Genomic DNA, 21,332 nt, shown 5'->3' on the forward strand with positions numbered 1-21,332 from the left:
CAATTGCCCAGACAAAGCTATTCAGATTACGGGCATGTGTGAACTTGCAATAGGCAATGCCCAACAGACAACTGGGACAGTAAAAGGTACAGTGGTACCTCGGGTTACAAACACTTCAGGTTACAGACTCCACTAACCCGGAAGTAGTACCTCGGATTAAGAACTTTACCTCAGGATGAGAACAGAAATTGCAAGCCGGCAGCACGGCGGCAGTGGGAGGCTCCATTACGGTAGCTAAAGTGGTACCTCAGGTAAAGAACGGTTTCAGGTTAAGAACGGACCTCCAGAACGAATTAAGTTCGTAACCAGAGGTACCACTGTACTGTATATCTTTTCTGTTGTAGCTGTGCTGACAATGCATTTGGATTTGCTTCACTTTTTCCAGGGTATAGCTTGAAACACTACAAAAGACCTAGAAAATTGGCTTGACCCGATAGCCAGATGGAACACATGCACAAAGAAGTCAAGGTGTCCAGCAGTCAAAGGTGATTCTGTAATATGAAGACTGAAAAACCATTGAGCTGATTCAGACAATCATATCTTGGTTTAATAAACCAAGATATGAACGAGCCTTTTCCTCCTTTCTTGCCCCTTCCTTTGGTACAAGCTATAATTAAATGAGGAAGCTTCTAACTAACTACAGTTTCCTGTTAAGTCTGAACCAGGAAAACCTTGGAACAAGCCAGGATATTAAACTTCAATTCATAGTTGAATACCCTGGCTTGTTCTGATGCTAGCAACCAGAGTTTCCCAGGTTGGATGAAAACCAAAAGCTAAGATTAATTCGAGACTTCCTGGTTTAAATTGTGGCTCATTGAAAAGGAGCAAAGGTGCTGAATGTGTGGGCAAGAGGCTTGCTCATAACTTGGCTCCCTTAAGTATAGATACGATCATCCAAATGTAGCCAGAAATTGGTTACAACCTGAATAGCAACGTCACAGAAAAAGAAGTGCCCTTGCTGGCAATGCTAACAGAGCGTGCACTGGAGTTGCTCTTGTTAAATGGCAACAAGCAGAACTGTTATTTTACTTTTTGGCAGGGAGAAAAATGAACATCCATCAAAACTGGAATGGTAACACGAAAGAAAGAGTGTTTCATTCAAGTCGTAGGATGGGATCACAGAAGTTATGAGACACTGGAATGCAAAGAACCACATCCAACGTATGTAACTCGAAGCCCCTCATGAGGTTGTCAATTGCCAGAAAGGTCAAGTTGCTTCATTTTCAGCAGAGAGGGTTTTAAAATATATATATTTTAGCACTTGTTGGCACCTGAAGGGTGTCGCTGCATGGTGGATTATCACTTGCCTACAGTACAACATGGTTTGGAGACATTTCCAGATGTTTCAAATTTCTGCTAAAACTTCTTACCAGAATATTTCCCCTGGATGTGACCAAGTTTTAAGAGCACAATTTCCCATCCAAACTGCTGGATGAGAAAATGCCACACTGGGAGTGTATATGTGAGACAGATCTTTTAAGTCCTGTGTGCTGCAGCAGAGAAAACTGGAAGAGGAACAAGGATCACCATATAAAGGAGCATTCGTGTCACAGGAAGAAGCTAGGTAATTTTTAGACCTCGGACTTAATGGTCTTACATGCCTATCTTTTTAGATCAGTGTCTCTCAAACTTGAGTCACCAGCTATTGTTGGACTAGAGCAGTGTTTTTCAACCTTTTTTGGGCAAAGGCACACTTGTTTCATGAAAAAAATCACGAGGCACACCACCATTAGAAAATGTTAAAAAATGTTAAAAAATTTAACTCTGTGCCTATATTGACTATATATAAAGTAATTTTTCAATTTTTCCCACGGCACACCAGGCAACATCTCGCGGCACACTAGTGTGCCACGGAACAGTGTTTGAAAAACACTGGACTAGAGCTCCCATCATCCCTGACCACTGGCCCTGCTAGCTAGGGATGGTGGGAGTTGTAGTCCAACAACAGCTGGGAACTCAATTTTGAGGAAAAACTGGTTTATATGGTTATATGTATTACTTCAGTTGTGAAACACAATTAAGATTTCTCCTCTCTCACCCACTATCCCCAGAATGTTAGTAACTTCTGTATATTACCCATGAGAAAAATGGCTGCGTTCACACATAAAGCTAAACCACAGTTTGGTGCAACAGGAATGAGCCCCCCCAAGCTTATGACTACTCCTATGTGCTGTGAAGGACTTTTGACTGTGGTTTATTGGCAAACAACAGTTTGCCTCGGTGTCAGAAAAGTCAAATGACTGATTGTGCTGCCCTGCATATCTCGTAATCCCACTTTACTGGAAGCACAAACCATAATTTGGCATTTCCAACATCAAGACCAACTTTGGTTGGCCTCTAAACTACAGACAAAAGTCCTAGACTGAGATGCACAGGGGGCAGAGAGAGGAGGAGGAGGAGGAGGACAACGACGTGTGAAGTGAACTAACCAGTCCTTGGAGTTTGGCATTATGTGTGAATTCAGTCAGCTGAAAAGGGCACTTCATAACATATTTCTCAGAAGAAAGATGCAACTCCAGTTGACTCAGTTGGCTAGAGCATGATTGTGGGTTCGATCCCCATATGGGCTGCCTGCATTTTCCTGCATTGCAGGGCTTTGGAGTAGATGACCCCTGGGGTCCCTTTCAAACTCTACAATGCTATGATTCTAAGCAAACTCTTTGTGACATCCAATAGAAATCCCTTCTCAAAAATCGAGTGAGGAAAAGAGTGGGAGAGAACCTGTGGTGTGGTACGTGCATGTGTGTGTTCTTTGCTGCCTCTCCAGGTCAAGCTCAGTGGCATGGTTCTGCCCAAAAATAATTTCACTGTGGTCGGGACACTGCATGGCAGATGCAACATTTGAATCCATTTGCCATTTGGATGAGATGGGCCATATAGAAAAACACCTGCACCACTGTTGCTGACCCTTCAGCAACTCCCAGGAGGTGCAATATTAATGCAGATACTCAGAACCATGATACAGACTTATGAGGATGATTCCAAATATTACTATAGCCTCAAAGAACTTCCAAAATGCAGTAATGATTCTTGACAAAGCCATTCACAAAGAGCAACATTTTTTATTTCATTCTGCCTATCCTCCAAGGTGCTCACAACAACCCCATGAATTCGGTCAGGCAGAGAGTTGGTGGGTGGTCCAACACTGTCCAGTGAATTTCATGGCTTATTGGGGCTTTGAACCCTGGTCTCCCAAGTCATAGTACAACACTTTAACCCAGGGGTGCCTAACCAGGGTACCACAATGGATTGAATCATCCCCAGCTCCAGCTGCAATGTAATTGTGCCTTAGGATTAAGGTAATCACCCCTTTCAGCCTTCAATTATGTTACTACAGGTATGGCAGCTGAGCAGTAGTGATAAAACACACTGCTTCCATTTCTTCAACTGCCTCTGACTGAATGGGGTTATCCCCACAGCTAGGTCTTCTTTACACAGCCAGTTGTTCTACAGTAACACCCCCCTGGAGCCCCTTTAAGTTCTGGGTTTTGTTTCGTTTCATGTTGATGGGGTGAAGTACGGAGCGAAAAATGTGGAAACAGCGCCAGGCGCCCCTCACAAAATCTGAGGTTGCTGCTTTACGTCCCTTTCAACTCAGAATAAGTGTAAAGCCATTAAGAGAGTGCATTATTTCTCGCGATCCGCTCCATAAAGTGCAAAACCACAACAACAACCCCCCGAAGTCCAACACCCATACCAAATAAGCAGTTTTTGCTTGTGTTTTTTCTCTCTCTCGTTTTACAGAACCCAAACCGTGAAACGGGGGGGGGGGGGGGTTGAAGGAGGCAAAGGAAACACTGATGAAACATTCAAACTAAATTTCAAACCTGGAAAAACTGAGTGGCAGCACCAAACATCAATCCTGTCACAAAGAAAAACAGCACTGACACTAATCACCACCTCATATTCTCGTCCCCCCTAATGTTCTCTCCACCACCACTCCCGGTGCTCTAATTCACACTGAGATGTGTCATGTTGTTTCAACAAATTCCTTTCCACTGCTGTAGCTAGCAAAAGAGCGAACCTCACACTTCCACAGGGAAATGTCACCCCCCCCCCCGCCCTGTGCTCTCTCTCTCTCTCTCAAATCATTGCAATCAAATCAAATATTTTGTTAACCATGGAGCCCGGATGGCTGGGCCAGGTTTCTGAGCAATAATGGATAAGTTTTTGGACTTAAAGAGTGAAAAGAGGTTTGCCAGGATTCAAAGGCTTGGATCTCATCCTCTCCTACTGAGAAATATCTAGCATGTTAGCGACCTCAGCCAAAGTGCATACTACTTCACGGGGCATATTTTCAAAAAATATTCTTCTTCTTTCTATGGATCTTTAGCCCCTTCAGCCATCAATCAAAGCTGCAAAGGAAGCCAGACCCTCACTGTTAACTTTTTTATCATTGTGTGTGCTGCCCACAGGAACACTCCATTCCTAAGATGACTTCATTGGCTATTAATTGCTTGATCTACCCAGAAGCAACTTTGAACAAAAGGAAACACTGCTGCAACTATAATTTAAAAATCACAGCAGAAAGAAGTGCCCCCCACCCTCTCCTTTAGCTTTCTGACATTTCTTTCCTGTCTCCCTTTAACAGGCTCTCTGCAAGCTCCAGCCTTTTAAAAATGGCTTCAGTGCAGCTACTGCTGTGGAAAGCAGGCACCGTGTTTACATCTGGAAAACATGAGGCAGACCCTTTCACACGGATTCAACACACCAACACATACACAGACGGACTGACGGCTCTCCTGCCCTGCAATACTACTTGCTCTGGTGACTAGATCACCATAGCAACTGGACTGGTGATCATCACGGTGGGATTCTACTTACCGTGAACGTGGTCTCCTTGTTCTGCTTTCGAGTAGGTGAGGGGGACCCAGGACTCTGAGGAGAGAGGCAAGAGGCATCGTCAAAACTGCACTCCACATCCGACATGGTATGTATTCTGAGTTATTGGAAGGTGTATGTGTTTGTTTGTTTGTTTGTTTGTTTGTGTGTGCGTGTGTGGGAAGCAAGGGTGCTCAGTGCTTTGTGCAAGCCAAATTGGAGGAGATCCCCCTTCTGCCCAGCTTTCTGGCTTAGCCGCTTTCCATGCCCCAGAGGTGTCACAGTTGAACTCTTGCATGGGAGACTCCTGCACTGTGCTCACGAAGCAGCACACGAGCTCTGTACAGCCAGATAATTCATCCGAAACACGGCGACACCTCCCCTTCCAATCAGTGCCTAGCTTTGGAATTAACTCTTCCACTGCGTGCCAACTCTGAAGCAGGGCTCTTTAGCTACTGTGCCTAAAGAGTTATTGGAAGCTCTGCTTTACGTTTCGCATGCAGTTCAGCTGCTGTACACAAAGGCTTCTTTTGCTGTTAGGTTCATATCGCAACTGCACACACATCTCATCCGCTCGCCCCACCGCTCCCCCTCACTCCAGCTTTAAAAGCCGGGAGTCAAGAAGCAAGGTGAGGAGGAAGTCTCTGCAGTGTTGTTGCTAACACACTGCAGGCATCCCCAAGGCTTCCTTCTGCCTCCATCTGCAAATTAGCAAAAGCATCAAAACAACACAACAAAAAACCCACCTGCATCAGACTGACAGCGAATGGAATGACCCAAAACAGAAGTATAGAGCACATGGAGTCAGCAGCCACCTATTTTGAAGTGTTTGTTTGGCATGCCATTGTGTCTGAGGCTACCGTGCAACAGTTAACAATAATGATGGAACATGCCCTGCTTCACCATTCATTGTAACCTTATTGCTTTTATTTATGGGGGTTTTGTCCTTTGTAGTCCTTACCAGGGTTATCTCTCACAAAGAAATAATTATGCCACATTGCCCAGTTTTACACAGAGCAACAAAAAAGTACCTCAAGGACAAACATAGCACAACAACTTCATTATAGGAAGAAGACTGCCTTAACACTCTCTGAGAGAGAACAGTCCCCGTCCCCCGTCCCACGCATGTCTCCTTAATTTTTATTTGCAACACTCCAGAGATCTAGAAATGCCACAATTTCTTTAGGCACCATTTTCCAACAGTTAAGACATCTCTCCCAGAAACCAGTCGATACATGCTATGGTGCAATTTGAACACAAGCCTTCTTGCCTTTCTCTTTATGTCCCCCACAGACAGCTGCTATTGTTCTTTAAAATATCCTCACATATGTGAAACGGAATCCTTCAATACCCCTCAAAAGAAGCTTCTTGCTTATCCAGAATCTGAAAATGAGTCCATTTCACTCAGATGTTCTAATCTCATGTTGACAAGGCAAGTAAATAAATTTTTAAATAACCCTCATTGTTAGCATTAGTTGCCCACGCATAGCACAAAAAAGTATGCCCCAAACAGCAGATTGGCATTGGTCCAGCCGCAAAAGGAGAGCTGACGCTAGCACCTGCGGAAAGAAGAAGCGTGTAATGAAGAACTCTAAATCACCATCCCCTCTCCAAAATAAATGATGCTGCTTGTAACTCTCCTGAGCCTGATCTTTAAGGGGGGGGGGGAATATGTTATGGAGTTCCCCTCTACAATGCACTTTCATAATAAACTGCTAGACACAGTAGCAAATCTTAAGTCCATGAGCACAATAAAACACTCAAGTTTTATTGGTTAACCCTGGCACACCTTAAATTCTTTCAGCTACTTTCTTGAAGTCAAATTAGCAAAGCATCCTGCATTCGTGGTCTCACTCAGCTCCATGCTTTCCAGGGGGCCCACTAGGTTCCCCACTGATCACTCTACAACCAATACAAGAGCACTCACCTGTGTTGCAAGCTGCTGATTCACTTACGGGCTTGTTGCCCAACGTCTGCTGAAGCAGCCAATTATGAACCTGCAAAACCATTAGGTCAGAGAGTAGCTGTTCCCTGGACCCACCAGCCATGCCCTCAAGTAAGACTAGGAAAGATCAGTGGGATCTTAAAACCATTAAGATATTCTTGATCCAGTATCCAAAACAGATCACCATCCAGAATACTACAAAGAAGCAGCAGCACAGGTCAAGGTCGACTCATGCAAGAATCACCTACAGATCAAGGTCCAAGAGTTTCCAACGTGAGATATACAACGCTACAGGTGTTGTATACTCTGGCTTACGAAAGGCAGAGGTGAATTACTTCCTCAACTACCTCTGCCTCCCTTCATAAAGACACTACTGTGTGGTAACAAACTATTCACGGGGCAAAGGAGAACAACTTTGCCAACAATTTAGAACTGGCTTCTCAGCCTCAGAGAGAGCAAGAGACAGTGAAGACATGATGCAAAATCTAGTTTTATTCTTCACCTCTTTCCTGGTGGCATCATTAAGGGGAGGAAGGGGAGGGAATGAGAGAGGGAAGAAGAAGAGACAAAAAGCACCCACACAGTCTACAAGGTCCTCAGAGCTTTTAAAACCAAGTTTTCCATGTTCTCAGATATGACCTGCTTGACTCAAGCAGGGCTCAGTGAACTGAAAGCAGAAACATTTTCCGAACCATGTTCACGTAACAAATAACTGTCTTATCAATGCACACTTTCTTCTCTGACATTTTGCAACACTTTTAAGTCAGCCCTTAAGAGTTTTTTTGTGAACTACTCTCACACATGCACGTACACCTCACCCATAGGAACACAGGAAGCAGCCTTATACAGAGTCACACCTCTAGGTCATCTAGATTCTAGCTCACTACTGTCTTCTCTAACCGGCAGCAGCTGTCCAGGATTCTGGTAGGGAGTCTTTCCCCTAACCCTACCCAGAGATGGTGGGGATTGAATCTGGGGCCACCTGCATGCAGAGCAGATGCCCTAACACTGAGCTACGGCCCTTCCCCATGGAATGGCTAGTTCAATGACTTCATGGCAGTGGCTCCAGTATTGGGTTTATACAGGGAAGGTGCAGGTTATAATCTCCGCTCAGCTACATTCCTCCCTGGGTTGTCTTGAGCAAGTCACTATCTTGTCTTCCCAGCCCCCCTGCACAGAGTTGCTGTGCACATGCTCATTTTCATTCAAATCTCAGGAGGATGGGTGGGATAAAAACAAAATAAATGTTATGAGCTGCAAACACAGCTGGAACATATTGCGCTGAAATGATGTCAGCAGATATGAAAGTGCCGTTTGATCTGCGATGGCTGTTTGCACAATACAAGAAAGTACTTGATATTACAGTCATCAAGCGATGAACAGAAATGTGTGAGTCCCTGCCCAGGAACATTTTTTAATCATCGTTAGTGTAGAATAAGATTGAAGAAAGCTGGTTTTTGTTTTTTTAAAAAACAACATCAACAACAACCCGGACTTAATGTGGCTTTTCAAACTGAACGTACAGATACAGGAAATGCAAAAAAATCAGTGAGGGGTGGGGAGGAGAAATGCAAAATTCAATTTTAGCATCATTTGCGAAATTGGCCTACGTGATTCCTTAAAGCACAGAGAACTGGGAGAAAGCAATATTCTATGAGTAGCAGTATGCTTTGCCTCACAGCTATACTATGACTATTATAAACTCTTTTACAGAACAGAAACTAAGGCTTGAAACAGCAACTTGCCAAAGCCCTTTTGCGAGCTCGTGGCTTTAAATGACCAGATTTATTTAAACACACATGAATGACTTAACAGAGATTTGGATCTCGGGTTCAACACTGTATTCACTCACATGCTAGCTCTTCATAATTCAGCTATGTCCAGCTGCCATGCCTTATCAATTTCCAGAGGACCCCAAATAATGTTAATTAGTTGTTGGAAGCTACAGTGAACAGTAGCTTGTACTTGTACAAATGCTGTTTGCAAAGGTAAATCTGTATATTTTCTTAGACAGCAGAAAAGCATCAGTAACCAAGAACGCTTACAGATGGTGACAATTAAGCAGTATGCAAGCAGTCCTGTTCTGCTTTAAGCCGTAGGTGGGACAGCAATGTCTGGAATCCAAATAACATTCTATAGCCGAGTGGGAAGCCACTCCTTCCCCAACTCCAAATACTGTGTGTAGCAATTTTCATTGGGACCATTGTGTGGGATGTACTGCAAGTTGGGATGTGCATGGTTGTGGAGAGAGGAAAGGAATACAAAAGCAATGCTATTTGAGAAGGGAACAGTTAAAGTGATAGAGCTGATTCCGAGGCAGATGAGACAAACTATGGAGAAGGAAATTGCTAGAACAAAATCTATGAAGGCCATAACTGGCTTGTATAAGCCAGAACAGCTGTGTGATTGATCACCTACATGGGATATGTTGCACAGGGCTTACATTGTGATAAGAAAAACCCCAAACAAATAAAAAACCAGATTTTTCGGAGTTCTTTAAAAAAAACAACCCCCCAGAAATGGAAGCTGAATAGAGAAAGCATGGGAGGAGGATGTTTGATCACCATGTTATGCAGACATCCCATAAACAGTGAGTGAACAAAGCATGGTTGTTCCACTATAAGTGACCAGTGTGGAAGCAGCCCAAATTATATAACAGGCTTTAATGGCAAGAGGGGTAGAGCTATACAAATATTCAGCATATCTGAATTGAGTGGAAAAAATAAAGCTCTAGAATGTTTAAGACCTAAGATTTAACTCACATATTTCGGGGGGGGGGGGGGAACCCTACAAAAAAACTTCTAACAAGTTGGTTAATTTTTTCTCCAGTAGTGGGTAAAGGAGACTTCAAGACAGCATGGAATGCATTGCTATGAAATATAGCTGTAATTTTCCAAGATTAAGGAAAGAATGCATGGATAATAAAAATCATCTTGATTATAGTGTCTCATAGTACAATAGCAAGAGGATGCTCACTCAAACAGCTACAAGAAGTGCAACAAATTCCAATTCAATGTTGACAAAAAAGAAAGCATGTTGGATACCTAGCCCAAAAAACTGCATACTACAAAATGATCACAGATGGCTAAAGTTGAGAAAGATCAATAAGAGCTTCCAGTGATAAAAATAGAAGGGGGGGAGGGAGGGGGAGGGGAGAGAGAGTGTGTGTGTGTTCAGGAATACAAAGACTTTGAGGTTCACAGCACAATTTGGACTAAAAGACTGAACTATCATTGCTGCACATCTAAGTGAACGAAGACTGCTTTCAGTCCTTCATCCCACTGGAAGTATCCACAAGCACTATTTCTAAACAATCATAGAAAACAAAAGCCTTCATCTACATACAGGAATATTTTCTGTGCTTACATGGGGGTCACAGCCGACTTTGCGGAGACTCATGTGGCTTGGTTCTAGTTGGGGTACCAAAGTTCCTGGTATGTGATACCCATTCACTGTAAAGAAAAGATACAAAGTTTAAAAGGAGAAGCTGGTGTAATTCAAAAAGATGGGGGGAAAATGGATTTACCATCTCTGAGGTTCTTCGTCAAAATTAAGTAATTTACCTGGCATACATGACCAAGTGTAAATGTATAATTCAAAATGTCACCACAAATACAGCAAGTCTACATGAAACACACTCTGCAGAAATACATAATATATCAATTGATCGATCTATGCAGAAATACATGCAAGCAGGCAGCAATTTTAGCAACTAGAACACATCAATTGCAAAGACATTATTGAGATAGATCAACTATTTATGTAAAAACACAAGCCTGCTTAAACTCTGTAGCAAGGTCAGGCAACTCCACTTTAAATGAAATATCTGATTATCTCAAGAAATTTATGCAATAAAATTCAGTATGTCTCTATATTTTTGAAAGTAAAACTGTCATCACGCTGTAGTTTGCATAGCCGCCAACAGGCAGCCACACCAACTACAGCATGATGACAGAACAGCAGGCAGGCGAACGGGCAAGCAGCCAGGCGAGCAGATGAGGAAGGAGCAATGTTTAAAGACGGGTAGAAGACCCTGCAGAAGGATGGCTTGGCAAACCATTCTCTGAGCCTTCTTCCCTGCCATTATACATCTCTGGAGTATTATAAAAGAACATGTAAAAACAAAAGCTCTGAGAGCCTTAACACAACTTGAAAATTTATTAAGCACAATGGGTAGAGAGGGGAAAGGATTAGTTTCTGAACTGTATTCTATATTGCATAATATAGCTTACGGATATATGGAACCCCTTTAAAAGATATGGGAACTAGATGCTGGCACACAAATTCTTCCCAAGGACCGGAAATAAAATATCTGGGAATTGCGCCCCTTAAAATCTGTTCGCAGTTTGCTTATGGAAAACCTCTTAACATTACCTCTTAACAGGTAGCATCACACTCCTTTGCAAATCTCAAAAAATGTTTTCTTCTATATCACCTAATTGATGGAGGGGCTGCAATTAACTTGGTATGTATTATCATTTATGGTGGGAATTGTCAGTAGGAGCAAGATTTTTGGAATTTAATTCTGACAGAAATGATAAATATTATTAAGGAAACAATTGTTTGTTGTCCAAAATTAGTGTTACTGAGTATTTTTATGATACAAATGTAAAATATTGCCAGAAGATTTGGTCTTGGCAGCACAAATAGTAATTGCAACTCAATGGAGAAACAGCCCAAAATCTTACACTGGGTGCTTGGTACTGCTCACTCTGGAATATAGGTATACAGTAATGTAGAAAATCAGACATAATTTGAGATTTTGACAAAGACTAGAACCTCCAGACACTTTTGATATGATTTGGCATTCCTTTATCGCATATACAGCGGAACCGTCATTTTCAAGGCAGCCCTCGTCACAAGCCTGGGAAATCTGGAACTGTACTTTTATGTTCTGATAAAAGTTGATGTCTTTACTTGGGACTTTGTTATTTTAATTCATGTCCAACCACTCGCTCTATGTGACGATTTTATTGTTTCATTTTTCATCGTTTACTTTTTGTTTGTTGTTATAATTGTTCTCTCTGTTTTATACACATTATAAAACGAAATAGAAAAAAACTTTACCCCCCCCCCCAATATATCTGGAGAGACATTTAAAGGAGGGTGGGAGGCACTTCAGAGAGCAGTTTGGCAAATGGCTCTCTAAAGCACCCACCTCTCCATTAAACATTTAACAAGCTGTGACAGAACAGGGTGTGTGTTTGTGGGAGGCTGAGCAAAGGACTGGGTGAAATGTGGGGACAGGGAAAGAGACTTAGTAAAGCGGGTTGACCAAGGGTTAGCAAGCAGAGCAGGTGGGGACAGCATCCTCTAGTACATTCATATTGCTGTAAAGGTAAAGGGACCCTGACAATTAAGTCCAGTTGCAAATGACTCTGGGGTTGCGGCACCCATCTTGCATTAAAGGCCGAGGGAGCCGGCGTTTGTCCGCTTCCGCAGAAAGTTTTTCCAGGTCATGTGGCCAGCATGACTAAGCTGCTTCTGGCACAACCAGAGCAGCGCACAGAAATGCCGTTTACCTTCCCACCAGAGTGGTACCTTTTCATCTACTTGCACTTTGATGTGCTTTTGAACTGCTAGGTTGGAAGGAGCTGGGACCGAACAATGGGAGCTCACCCTGTTGCGGGGATTTGAACTGCCAACCTGTAATTCATAAATTTTAGCTTTTCAGGCTCCCCCACTGCCACATTTTGTAGGGGACTTTGTAGGGGACTTTTGGAAAAAACCACATGTCCTTCATGTGCCATAACTTGACCAAGGAAGTGCCATGCACTACCCTCCAAGCACCACTTTAAATACCAATCAATGGAGATCTCACAGGTATTAGCCACTTCAGTACAAACCGTGAAGAGTGTATGCGTGTTTATTTCAGGAAATCTATGCACGCCGCCTAATTTGCCCCCTACCTGTAGGCAAGGAGTTCTTCTGTGTCACAGGGCTCTTTGGTGTCCCGGGCACGCTGCTTGGCCGCTCCCAAGTAGTCTCTGTTCAAAAACAACATTGATGTGAGTGCAGTCAGAATCACCAATATATACAAGAAAGATTTCCTGTCTGTCCGTCCCCCAAAGTGGACCCAATAAATGTCCACCCACATCAGATAAGAGAGGGTTAACTCCTGTTCTGTGCTGCTTTATATAATGCTCCCAAACTTAAGGGCAATCCTTTCAGATGGCATCACTTAAGAGCCTTCCCCTCAGGCAATCCTCACACTTACTGAAAGAAGCCACTCCACAGAACCAACACAGCACTGTGGTTTCATACCTATCAGGTGTGTACAACTGAAGCACCCAGTCTTGTGATAGTCAGAAAAGCTGAAGCTCCCATTTAGGTATGCCTTTATGATACTCAGCAACCTTATTACCAGAAGATGCTTAATTTGTATTTGTTTCATTTAAAATATTTATTATCCATTATTCAGGAGAAGGCTGCGATACTATCAGCATATTAAAAATACAATAAGAAATTCCAGCAATAAAACCAGGAGACCATAACTTAAGACCTCAAGATCAGTACTAATACCCATCAATTGCACAAGTGAACAGATAAGACATTAGCAGGCACTGAAAATTCGTAAGAGCTCCCTCCTTTATTTCAGAGGTGAGGGGAATTCTATAATTTAGGCTCCACTATGGAGAAGTTTCTTCAGAATGCCACGCTGTGAACTTCGGGAGGCTGCAGCACACAACCAGGAGAGCCTCCTCTAAAGATCTCAATGTATGGGCAGGTCCATGGGTGGGAAAAGGAGATTCCTCAAGTATCCAGGCCCTTGGCTGTACAGGGCTTTAATAGTTAACATTACATTTGGCTCACAGCAGCAGATCATTAATTTGAGTCACTATTCATCAGAGCCAAGGCCTTGAATTTTGTTTTGCAACCCATGGAATATGCAGAGTAAAGAGCAGATTGACCAACATGCAGAGTATCTTTCCTTCACAACAAGTAACTACAATCAGGGTTTAATACATGTTGGAGGTTAACAGAAAGACTGTTATTCAGTGTACACTGCTGCTAGTCAGTATAGAAGAGTTGTACACACAAAGTTCATTGGAAGCCATATTTCTTTTCTCCTGGACTCCTTTTCTTCGGAACACATTTCCCCCCTACACTGAATTGCATCCATTCAACAAATGGATTGCAGACTGAGTAAATGTCTCTAACATTTCTATTTAGTCAAAACAAAATAAATTCTTTCCAGTAGCACCTTAGAGACCAACTAAGTTTGGAAAGAATTTTTTATTTTGTTTTGACTATGGCAGACCAACACGGCTACCCACCTGTAACCATTTCTATTTAGGAACAAAAATAATAATAATAATAAAATTTCCAGTAGCACCTTAGAGACCAACTAAGTTTGTTATTGGTATGAGCTTTCGTGTGCATGCACACTTCTTCAGACACGAAAGCTCATACCAATAACAAACTTAGTTGGTCTCTAAGGTGCTACTGAAAGGAATTTTTTTATTTTTTATTTTGTTTTGACTATGGCAGACCAACACGGCTACCTACCTGTAACTTTTCTATTTAGATATATGAACATAGAAAGGAAGGAAGGAAGGAAGGAAGGAAGGAAGGAAGGAAGGAAGGAAGGAAGGAAGATTCTCTTTTAGGTTTTGCATCCTTCAGGTTTTCACAATGCATGGGGATATTTGGGCAACAAACAAGAGTTAAACAAGGAATCACAGCAGTCACTTTCAAATGATAATCTCCAACAGTAGGTGGTGCTGTAACTTTGAATTAGCTCTGCTTAGAGGCAAAACCACAGACAAGGCGAAGTCAATTGCTGGGCTGCAAGCAATGCAGTGCTGTGTTCTTTTTATGACTGCAGGTGGAAAAATGATTTCTCTAATGCCTACAGCTTCTGTATGCTGGCTCTATGCAGGCCATGCATGCAATATGTGAGAAGGGGCACTGCACGCAACACATCAAGCTAATTTTCAAGCTGATTCTCAAAAGCTACATTAGCTTACACTGCGGGACACATTGCACAGGGAGGCAGCATGGAGAAGTTAAAAAATAACAATGCATTAATAGGTCGAACCTCACCTAGACCCCACAAAATTGGTAATAGGGTTTCAAAGGTAAGGAAACATGTGACATCATGGCTGGGGTGTGGGTAAATTGTCAGCAGCAACACCCGAAACTACAAACCAGGCATCTGGGGCAGATTGTCACCACACCTGCTAAACTCCTCTTTGCCCTCTCCTACCAATTTTCTTTGTATAGCCCTTCGTGATTATTCCGTTTTCTACACATTCCTCTTTCCTCACTAAAGGATTTGTGCCAATGGCTGATCTGTGAAGCCTGCCCAAGCCAGCTTAGGGTACTGCACTCCAGGCTGCCTCGTGATACTGTAACAACATTCTCATTTGTGTACCACTGGTTTTATGCTGTAGTAATTCTTTTTTTAAAAATCAGAACGCTTTGCAATTGATAGTTGCATATATGGGTGCACAGTAATTGGGGAGTTCTCACTCAGTTGTGAAACAGGATTCAGGTGCTTCTTCTCAAAGCTCTGCATTAGTTACAGGGATATCACTGCTTCTCTGCACTCTTGCAAGTGGGATAAATGTGCTTTCCATCCTAGTTTATCAATTCATTGCAGAAGCGTTGACTTGGGAATGAGACCTGGTGGATGGGCCGGTCGTGCGTGTACAACATCACAACGTCACGCAATGCCCAGACGTCAGACGTGATACCGTTGCATGCAGGGCTTCCATGACTGGTGGCTCCTCCTCCTGCTGCTGCTACCAATGTAGGCCAGGGACTGCTTCCCCTCCACTTCAGGAGAGCGAGGAGCTGAGTTGCCACCATGTTCCTGTGTCCTCCAACGTGGCACAACCACACGGCACCATCACACACGACAGCTCAGCTTCCATGGCCGGCAGCTCCTCCACCTCTGCTCCTCTTCCTTATAGTACCCATAGTATTTTTTTAAGTGATGTTTACTAGCAAGGCTACCCTACTACCTACAGCAATATTGTTTTGTGACCCTCTTACTTCCCTCGAGGCTTGAACATAACAAACATCTTTTTCTTTTACATTTAATTAAGAGGTGCTTTATATCAATAATTCTATTGCTTCTGTACTATGCTGCAATAGCGTACACCTTGGAAGGGGCATAAAGCTGGCATAATTTTTTTTTATTTTTATAAAGCAGTAAAATAAATAAAGCAATGAATTTCTCCAGTACATAGTACTCGTGATTGGAAAAAGCCCAGAATCCTTTTATTTAAAAATGCCAGGGAAGAAACAAGTATGCAATGACACTATCACTAAACTAAGGCCTCTTCCATATCTAAAGTGATAAACATGAGATTCGATATCACCAGCACCAAAGTTCCTTCTAGTCCAGCCAAAACATCACTGACACTGAATCAAGGTTAAAGCAAATATGGCACTGAAAGATAAGATCCACTTGGAAATTCCCTAACACAGGGTTGGGGAACCTTTTTTGGCTCCCATAACACCAACTCTGGCAGGTGGGTGGGGCAGCTCATCACCTGTCAATCACACGACATCATTATGGGCTGTCCCAGTCACCTAACGGAATCCCTTTCACAGGGTTCCAAAGCACCTTACGGCCTAAGGGATGATTCACAAAATCCTCCGGATCAGATGTGTTCATTTCCTTCCCAAACTACAGCATATTTGTGGTGGATGAGTCATCAATCAATTCATCATGTGTCATAATTGTACTTGCTAGCTTTCTACTCACATAAAGAAGATTTTGCGTAAAGCACAGCTTTTACTGGAGTTCAAAGATCAGTCAAAAGAGGAACGCAATGCAATCCACGTAGCAAGACACACCAGTCACACACAGGACCAGCCTTTCTCAACCTTGGGTTCCCAGGTGTTGCTGGACTACAACTCTCATCATTCCTAGCCAGCATGGCCTGTGGTCAGGGATGATGGGAGTTGTAGTTCAAGAACATGTGGGGACCCAAGGTTGAGAAAGGCTGCATAAGGACAGTAACATAAATTGCAAATTGACCCCAAAGTTGAATTCATCTACATAGTAAGTGACCAATTAAGCTTGTAGTCCTTATAAAACACTAATGCAAAATTGCTTGTGTGCAAGCATTTTCCTTATAAAAGCATGGTCTCCATGCATAGTTTTCTTAAGTGCAGCCCTTTTCAAGGATACTTGCCTGGATGTTGTACAAGCTAATTAGTCTGTAGCTATCTGGTTCACACACACTGCACACACCACCCCAGCTCGCCTACCAAAAGGAAAAGGAAAATATTCACATTTTTTAAAAAAAATCATCACCCTCAGTGGTGCAGAAATTGTGTTGGTTCAAGTGCAAATTATTAGTCGATGAGGTTTAAAAATATAAACCAGCATTGAAGGCAGGCAATTAGCAAGTATAATATTTTTTGTGCTCTATTTTACTTAGCATCCCATTTCCTATTTTGCTGCCTTGTGGTACGGCTTTTATTTTATGCTTGTTTGGAATGTCTGCATAATGTGAGGATGGCAACAGTGAGTCATCAGGGGTTTCGCAGCAGTGCAGAGTACACAACTGTTTGATTAAACCGTGGAAGCATTAGCACTTTGTGTGTGCATTCTGTAACAGAAGGAGGAAAAGGGGAAAGGCACCCAGCAACTCATATCCAGAGAGATGGAATATCAGCCATGGTTTCTCTGAAATGTGGGAGCGCAGCAACTGCTACCAAGCACAATTGTACAGAACTCAGATAGTACCTGCCCAGAAGGTTCAGGGAAAACAGGTGTTAATTTGCTTCAAGAAACAGAAATGCTATTGTGACCAATTGTATAGGAAATTGCTAATTTCTAGGGTCACATCTCCCCTCACCCCTTCAATACATACAGGCACATATCATGCCTGTACAGCTTCTGCCTGGGGAAGAGTAATAATAATAATAATAATAATAATAATAATAATAATAATAATACTTTCCCTGGTATTAGTTACTCAAGGCTTTGCAACAAAAAGCGGTAAAATATGCGCGTGAAAAAAAAAAACCCAGGTGGAAAATTTAAAAGCGACAAATCGCTGATGAATAAGCCACATGACAAAGTGTGCACAGCATCACCTTTCTGCACCATTATGACTAGTGATCCCAACCCAAATACAGATAAACCAACAAGTCAAGCTGTAACTAAATATAAAATTTAAATGCTCTGCATTGCTCCGTGTAACAGTTTATTTTAAGATGCCTAGAGTTGTGAAATTCAGGAGGTGTGGAATAATGAAGAATCTGTTTTGTTTTGAACACACATTTTTTATCCAGAAGCCCAATATAGAGAAAAACTAGGAACTGGGGGAAGGGAGATGGACTGAGAAAAGCTCTTATGAAACACTTTCTTTTTCTGAATGATGAATGAAATGCTTTTTAAAAGCAGTGATTTGCAGCAACATTGTTAAACAACCAATTCACACTGCTTCAGGTCTTGTGGCTAAAAGATTCAAAGCTAGTAATGTTAATGATTATAGCTGTTTTACTGTATTTGACTAGATTATTAAAGAGGTGGTGCTCCTAAGATGTGATGTTGGAAATAAAGAATTCTCAAGTGCTGAAGAATACTAACATTTTCATGCATTTATTCAGGTGTGAAATCTGGCCGTCTACTAAAGACATTGTTCCTGCAAAATGGTGACACAGCCTTTATATAACACAGCCTTCTATTTCTCCAGCTTCTCACTTTCCTAAGATTCTTCTACCTGCTGCATCAATGAATGAAACCGGAGATTGTTTGCTATGTAAAAAAAAAAAAATGGGGAAAAAAACCTATTTCTTTTCTTTGGTATAAGGGTTTATCACCGAAAGCTTCTTATTCTTTTTCAAACCTTTATTTATGAAATTTTAACAGCTTTTATACACACATCATACAGTGTCCATCACTTATCTCTTTTCCTAAGACTTCCCAATCCATCTCTCTGTGGTATTCTAGGGAAATCTTGATCTGCTGCATATCCTGATATTTCACCCATTATCACTTCAAGTCTTCCTCTTTTGATGCTATCTACTGCTATCTACTGCTCATATGTTGGGACGCGGGTGGCGCTGTGGGTTAAACCACAGAGCCTAGGGCTTGGTGATCAGAAGATCGGCGGTTCGAATCCCCGCGATAGGGTGACCTCCCGTTGCTCAGTCCCTGCTCCTGCCAACCTAACAGTTCAAAAGCATGTCAAAGTGCAAGTAGATAAGTAGGTACTGCTCTGGCGGGAAGGTAAACAGCATTTCCATGTGCTGCTCTGGTTCGCCAGAAGCAGCTTAGTCATGCTGGCTACATGACCCGGAAGCTGTATGATGGCTCCCTTGGCCAGTAAAGCAAGATGAGCACCACAAATCCCAGAGTCGTCTGCGACTGGACCTAATGGTCAGGGATCCCTTTACCTTACTGCTCATATGTTAACTCCTACTTGTAGGTTAAATTGTATATTGTATCCTCTAAAATAATCTCCAAAACACCTCCACTCATCTCTTATCTTTAAATCATTATTCCTTAGTTTTGCGGTCATGGTTATCAATTTGTTCTGCCAAATTTCCTTTGTAGTTATTTCTTCTTCTTTCCACATTTTGGCATATACTATTGTAGTTGCAGCCTTTTTTGGAATGTCATTACCTATTATCCCTAATAGAAAGGCCTCTGGCCTTTTGGGAAATGTGGGTTTTAGAATATTTTTTAATTCCGTGTGGATCATTTCCCAATACTCTCTAGCATATTTACATGACCACCACATATGGATCAGGGCTGCCTCCACCTCGTGGCACTTCCAGTATAAATTAGACCCCATTTTTATACATTTTCACTAATTTGCTGGGTGTCAAGTATCAACAGTACATCATCTTTTGTAGGTTTTTCTTAACAAGATAACAGGCAGAGAAATTTATGGTTTCCCCCCATAATTTTTCCAATATGGACAATTCTAGGTTGAAACCAATATCTATGACCCATTTTGCCATTGTTGCCTTTACCATCTCATCTATTTCTATTTGTGCAAACTATCAATAAAGCTTTTTCCTTTTCAGAAAAAGGTTAAGGATCATTCACTCAACTTGAGTTATGCTAGAATGTTCAAAGATTTATTATTTACTGGGACAGCACAGGATAGAATACTAATGAATAAATAAGGATGTTTAATTTCCCCCCACTATGAAAATTACTGTATACAATGATGAAATATGACGAAATTCTTCAATAATATTACAAAGTTTGATTATCCAAATGTGTTGCTAACACATTAATTATATTAAAGAAAATCGAAAATTCTTTCTAGTAGCACCTTAGAGACCAACTGAGTTTGTTCCTGGTATGAGCTTTCGTGTGCATGCACACTTCTTCAGATATCTGAAGAAGTGTGCATGCACACGAAAGCTCATACCAGGAACAAACTCAGTTGGTCTCTAAGGTGCTACTAGAAAGAATTTTCGATTTTGTTTTGACTATGGCAGACCAACACGGCTACCCACCTGTAACTGGAACTTATATTAAAGATTTATTCTCTGAGCTCTGTCCCAAAAAATTGAATTTCTTCTGTTTCTGCACGATAAATCCAAAGTCTACATACTGTTTCTAAGCCCAGATAATAAAGCTTTCATTTTGCTTACTACAATGTCAATGGTTTCTATTTTCCCAATTAATTCTGACACTAGTTCCCCAACTGTCAAAAATTAAAATACTTAGGTGCCTTAGGTGCAGCAACTAGAAGCTCGTCTCTCTGGACATATTTGTAATTAAAGTTTTAATATACTTTTACATTTTATGTAGCGTATTTCATGCTCTTAAAGAAGTGCAGTTTAGGTGCAATGAGAGCCACTAGGTTTCACATGAAGAGTGGGGAGCCATGACCCAAGTTACAAACTGTGCATGGAATTGCTGCTCCAAGGGAGCAACTACAGAGGCTTCCACATTAATGTAGGAAGTGGTACTCAAAGGTAATGGTTTGCACTCTCTGAGGAGCCTTCCTAGCCAATTCTACTCCATGGCCATGCTATGCTCACCTCACCTCACCGCAGCTCCACAACTCAGAGAGGCCTAGTCAAGACCACAGATCAGGAGTGCCATGTCCTGCTTCGCCACTTGAGGTGAAAGGAAGTACTGCCTTGCCCTGCTGCTGCAGTGATGGCCACCACCAGCACCACAACACCTGATCAGGGCCATTTTACCCATAGGCACTAGGGGTGGGGGGCACCCAGGCACCGGGCTCTCAGGGGCGCCAGGCTGAGAGTCCAGGGCCCGAGAGTTGAGTCCGGGGAAGAGCCCGCCCATCAGTCAGAGCGCCACAGCAGGCTCTTCTGCTGCGGGCGGTTCTGAGCCGCGAGTTTGGGGGCAACCAAGCCAGGATATTTGTACCCTGGCGCCGCATATGCTTAAGACAGTCTTGCACCTGATCCTGCTGCCTGCACCACCTACCTTTCCGCCTCCACCGCTGGCAGAGAAGGAACGCCAGTATCAGGCAATATCTCAGCAATTTCAGATGAGATCTCTGGCAAAATCGCCAAGAACTCGCCCAATAGCTGAGCCAGAGGTGGCGTGTACAGGCAGGGCGCCCCCAGGGGTACTGCCTCAGGGGCTTCTGCTGCCTGAAGCGGC

At 42.5% G+C, this 21,332-nt stretch overlaps 1 protein-coding gene across 3 annotated transcripts in view; it reads right to left on the bottom strand.

Moving 5' to 3' along the window:
* Nucleotides 1–21,332, bottom strand: part of GAS7 (growth arrest specific 7) — a 131,741-nt gene that overhangs the window by 17,235 nt on the left and 93,174 nt on the right. For all 3 annotated transcript variants that reach the window (XM_033139478.1, XM_033139479.1, XM_033139481.1), the window contains exons 3-5: nucleotides 12,676–12,753; nucleotides 10,133–10,218; nucleotides 4,825–4,878 (exon numbers count right to left, since the gene is read on the bottom strand). In XM_033139478.1, the coding sequence (XP_032995369.1) occupies nucleotides 4,825–4,878; nucleotides 10,133–10,218; nucleotides 12,676–12,753 (218 nt within the window). The remainder of the gene's footprint in view (nucleotides 1–4,824; nucleotides 4,879–10,132; nucleotides 10,219–12,675; nucleotides 12,754–21,332) is intronic.

This window comes from Lacerta agilis, chromosome 2, assembly GCF_009819535.1.
Source record: "Lacerta agilis isolate rLacAgi1 chromosome 2, rLacAgi1.pri, whole genome shotgun sequence".
NCBI lineage: Eukaryota > Metazoa > Chordata > Lepidosauria > Squamata > Lacertidae > Lacerta > Lacerta agilis.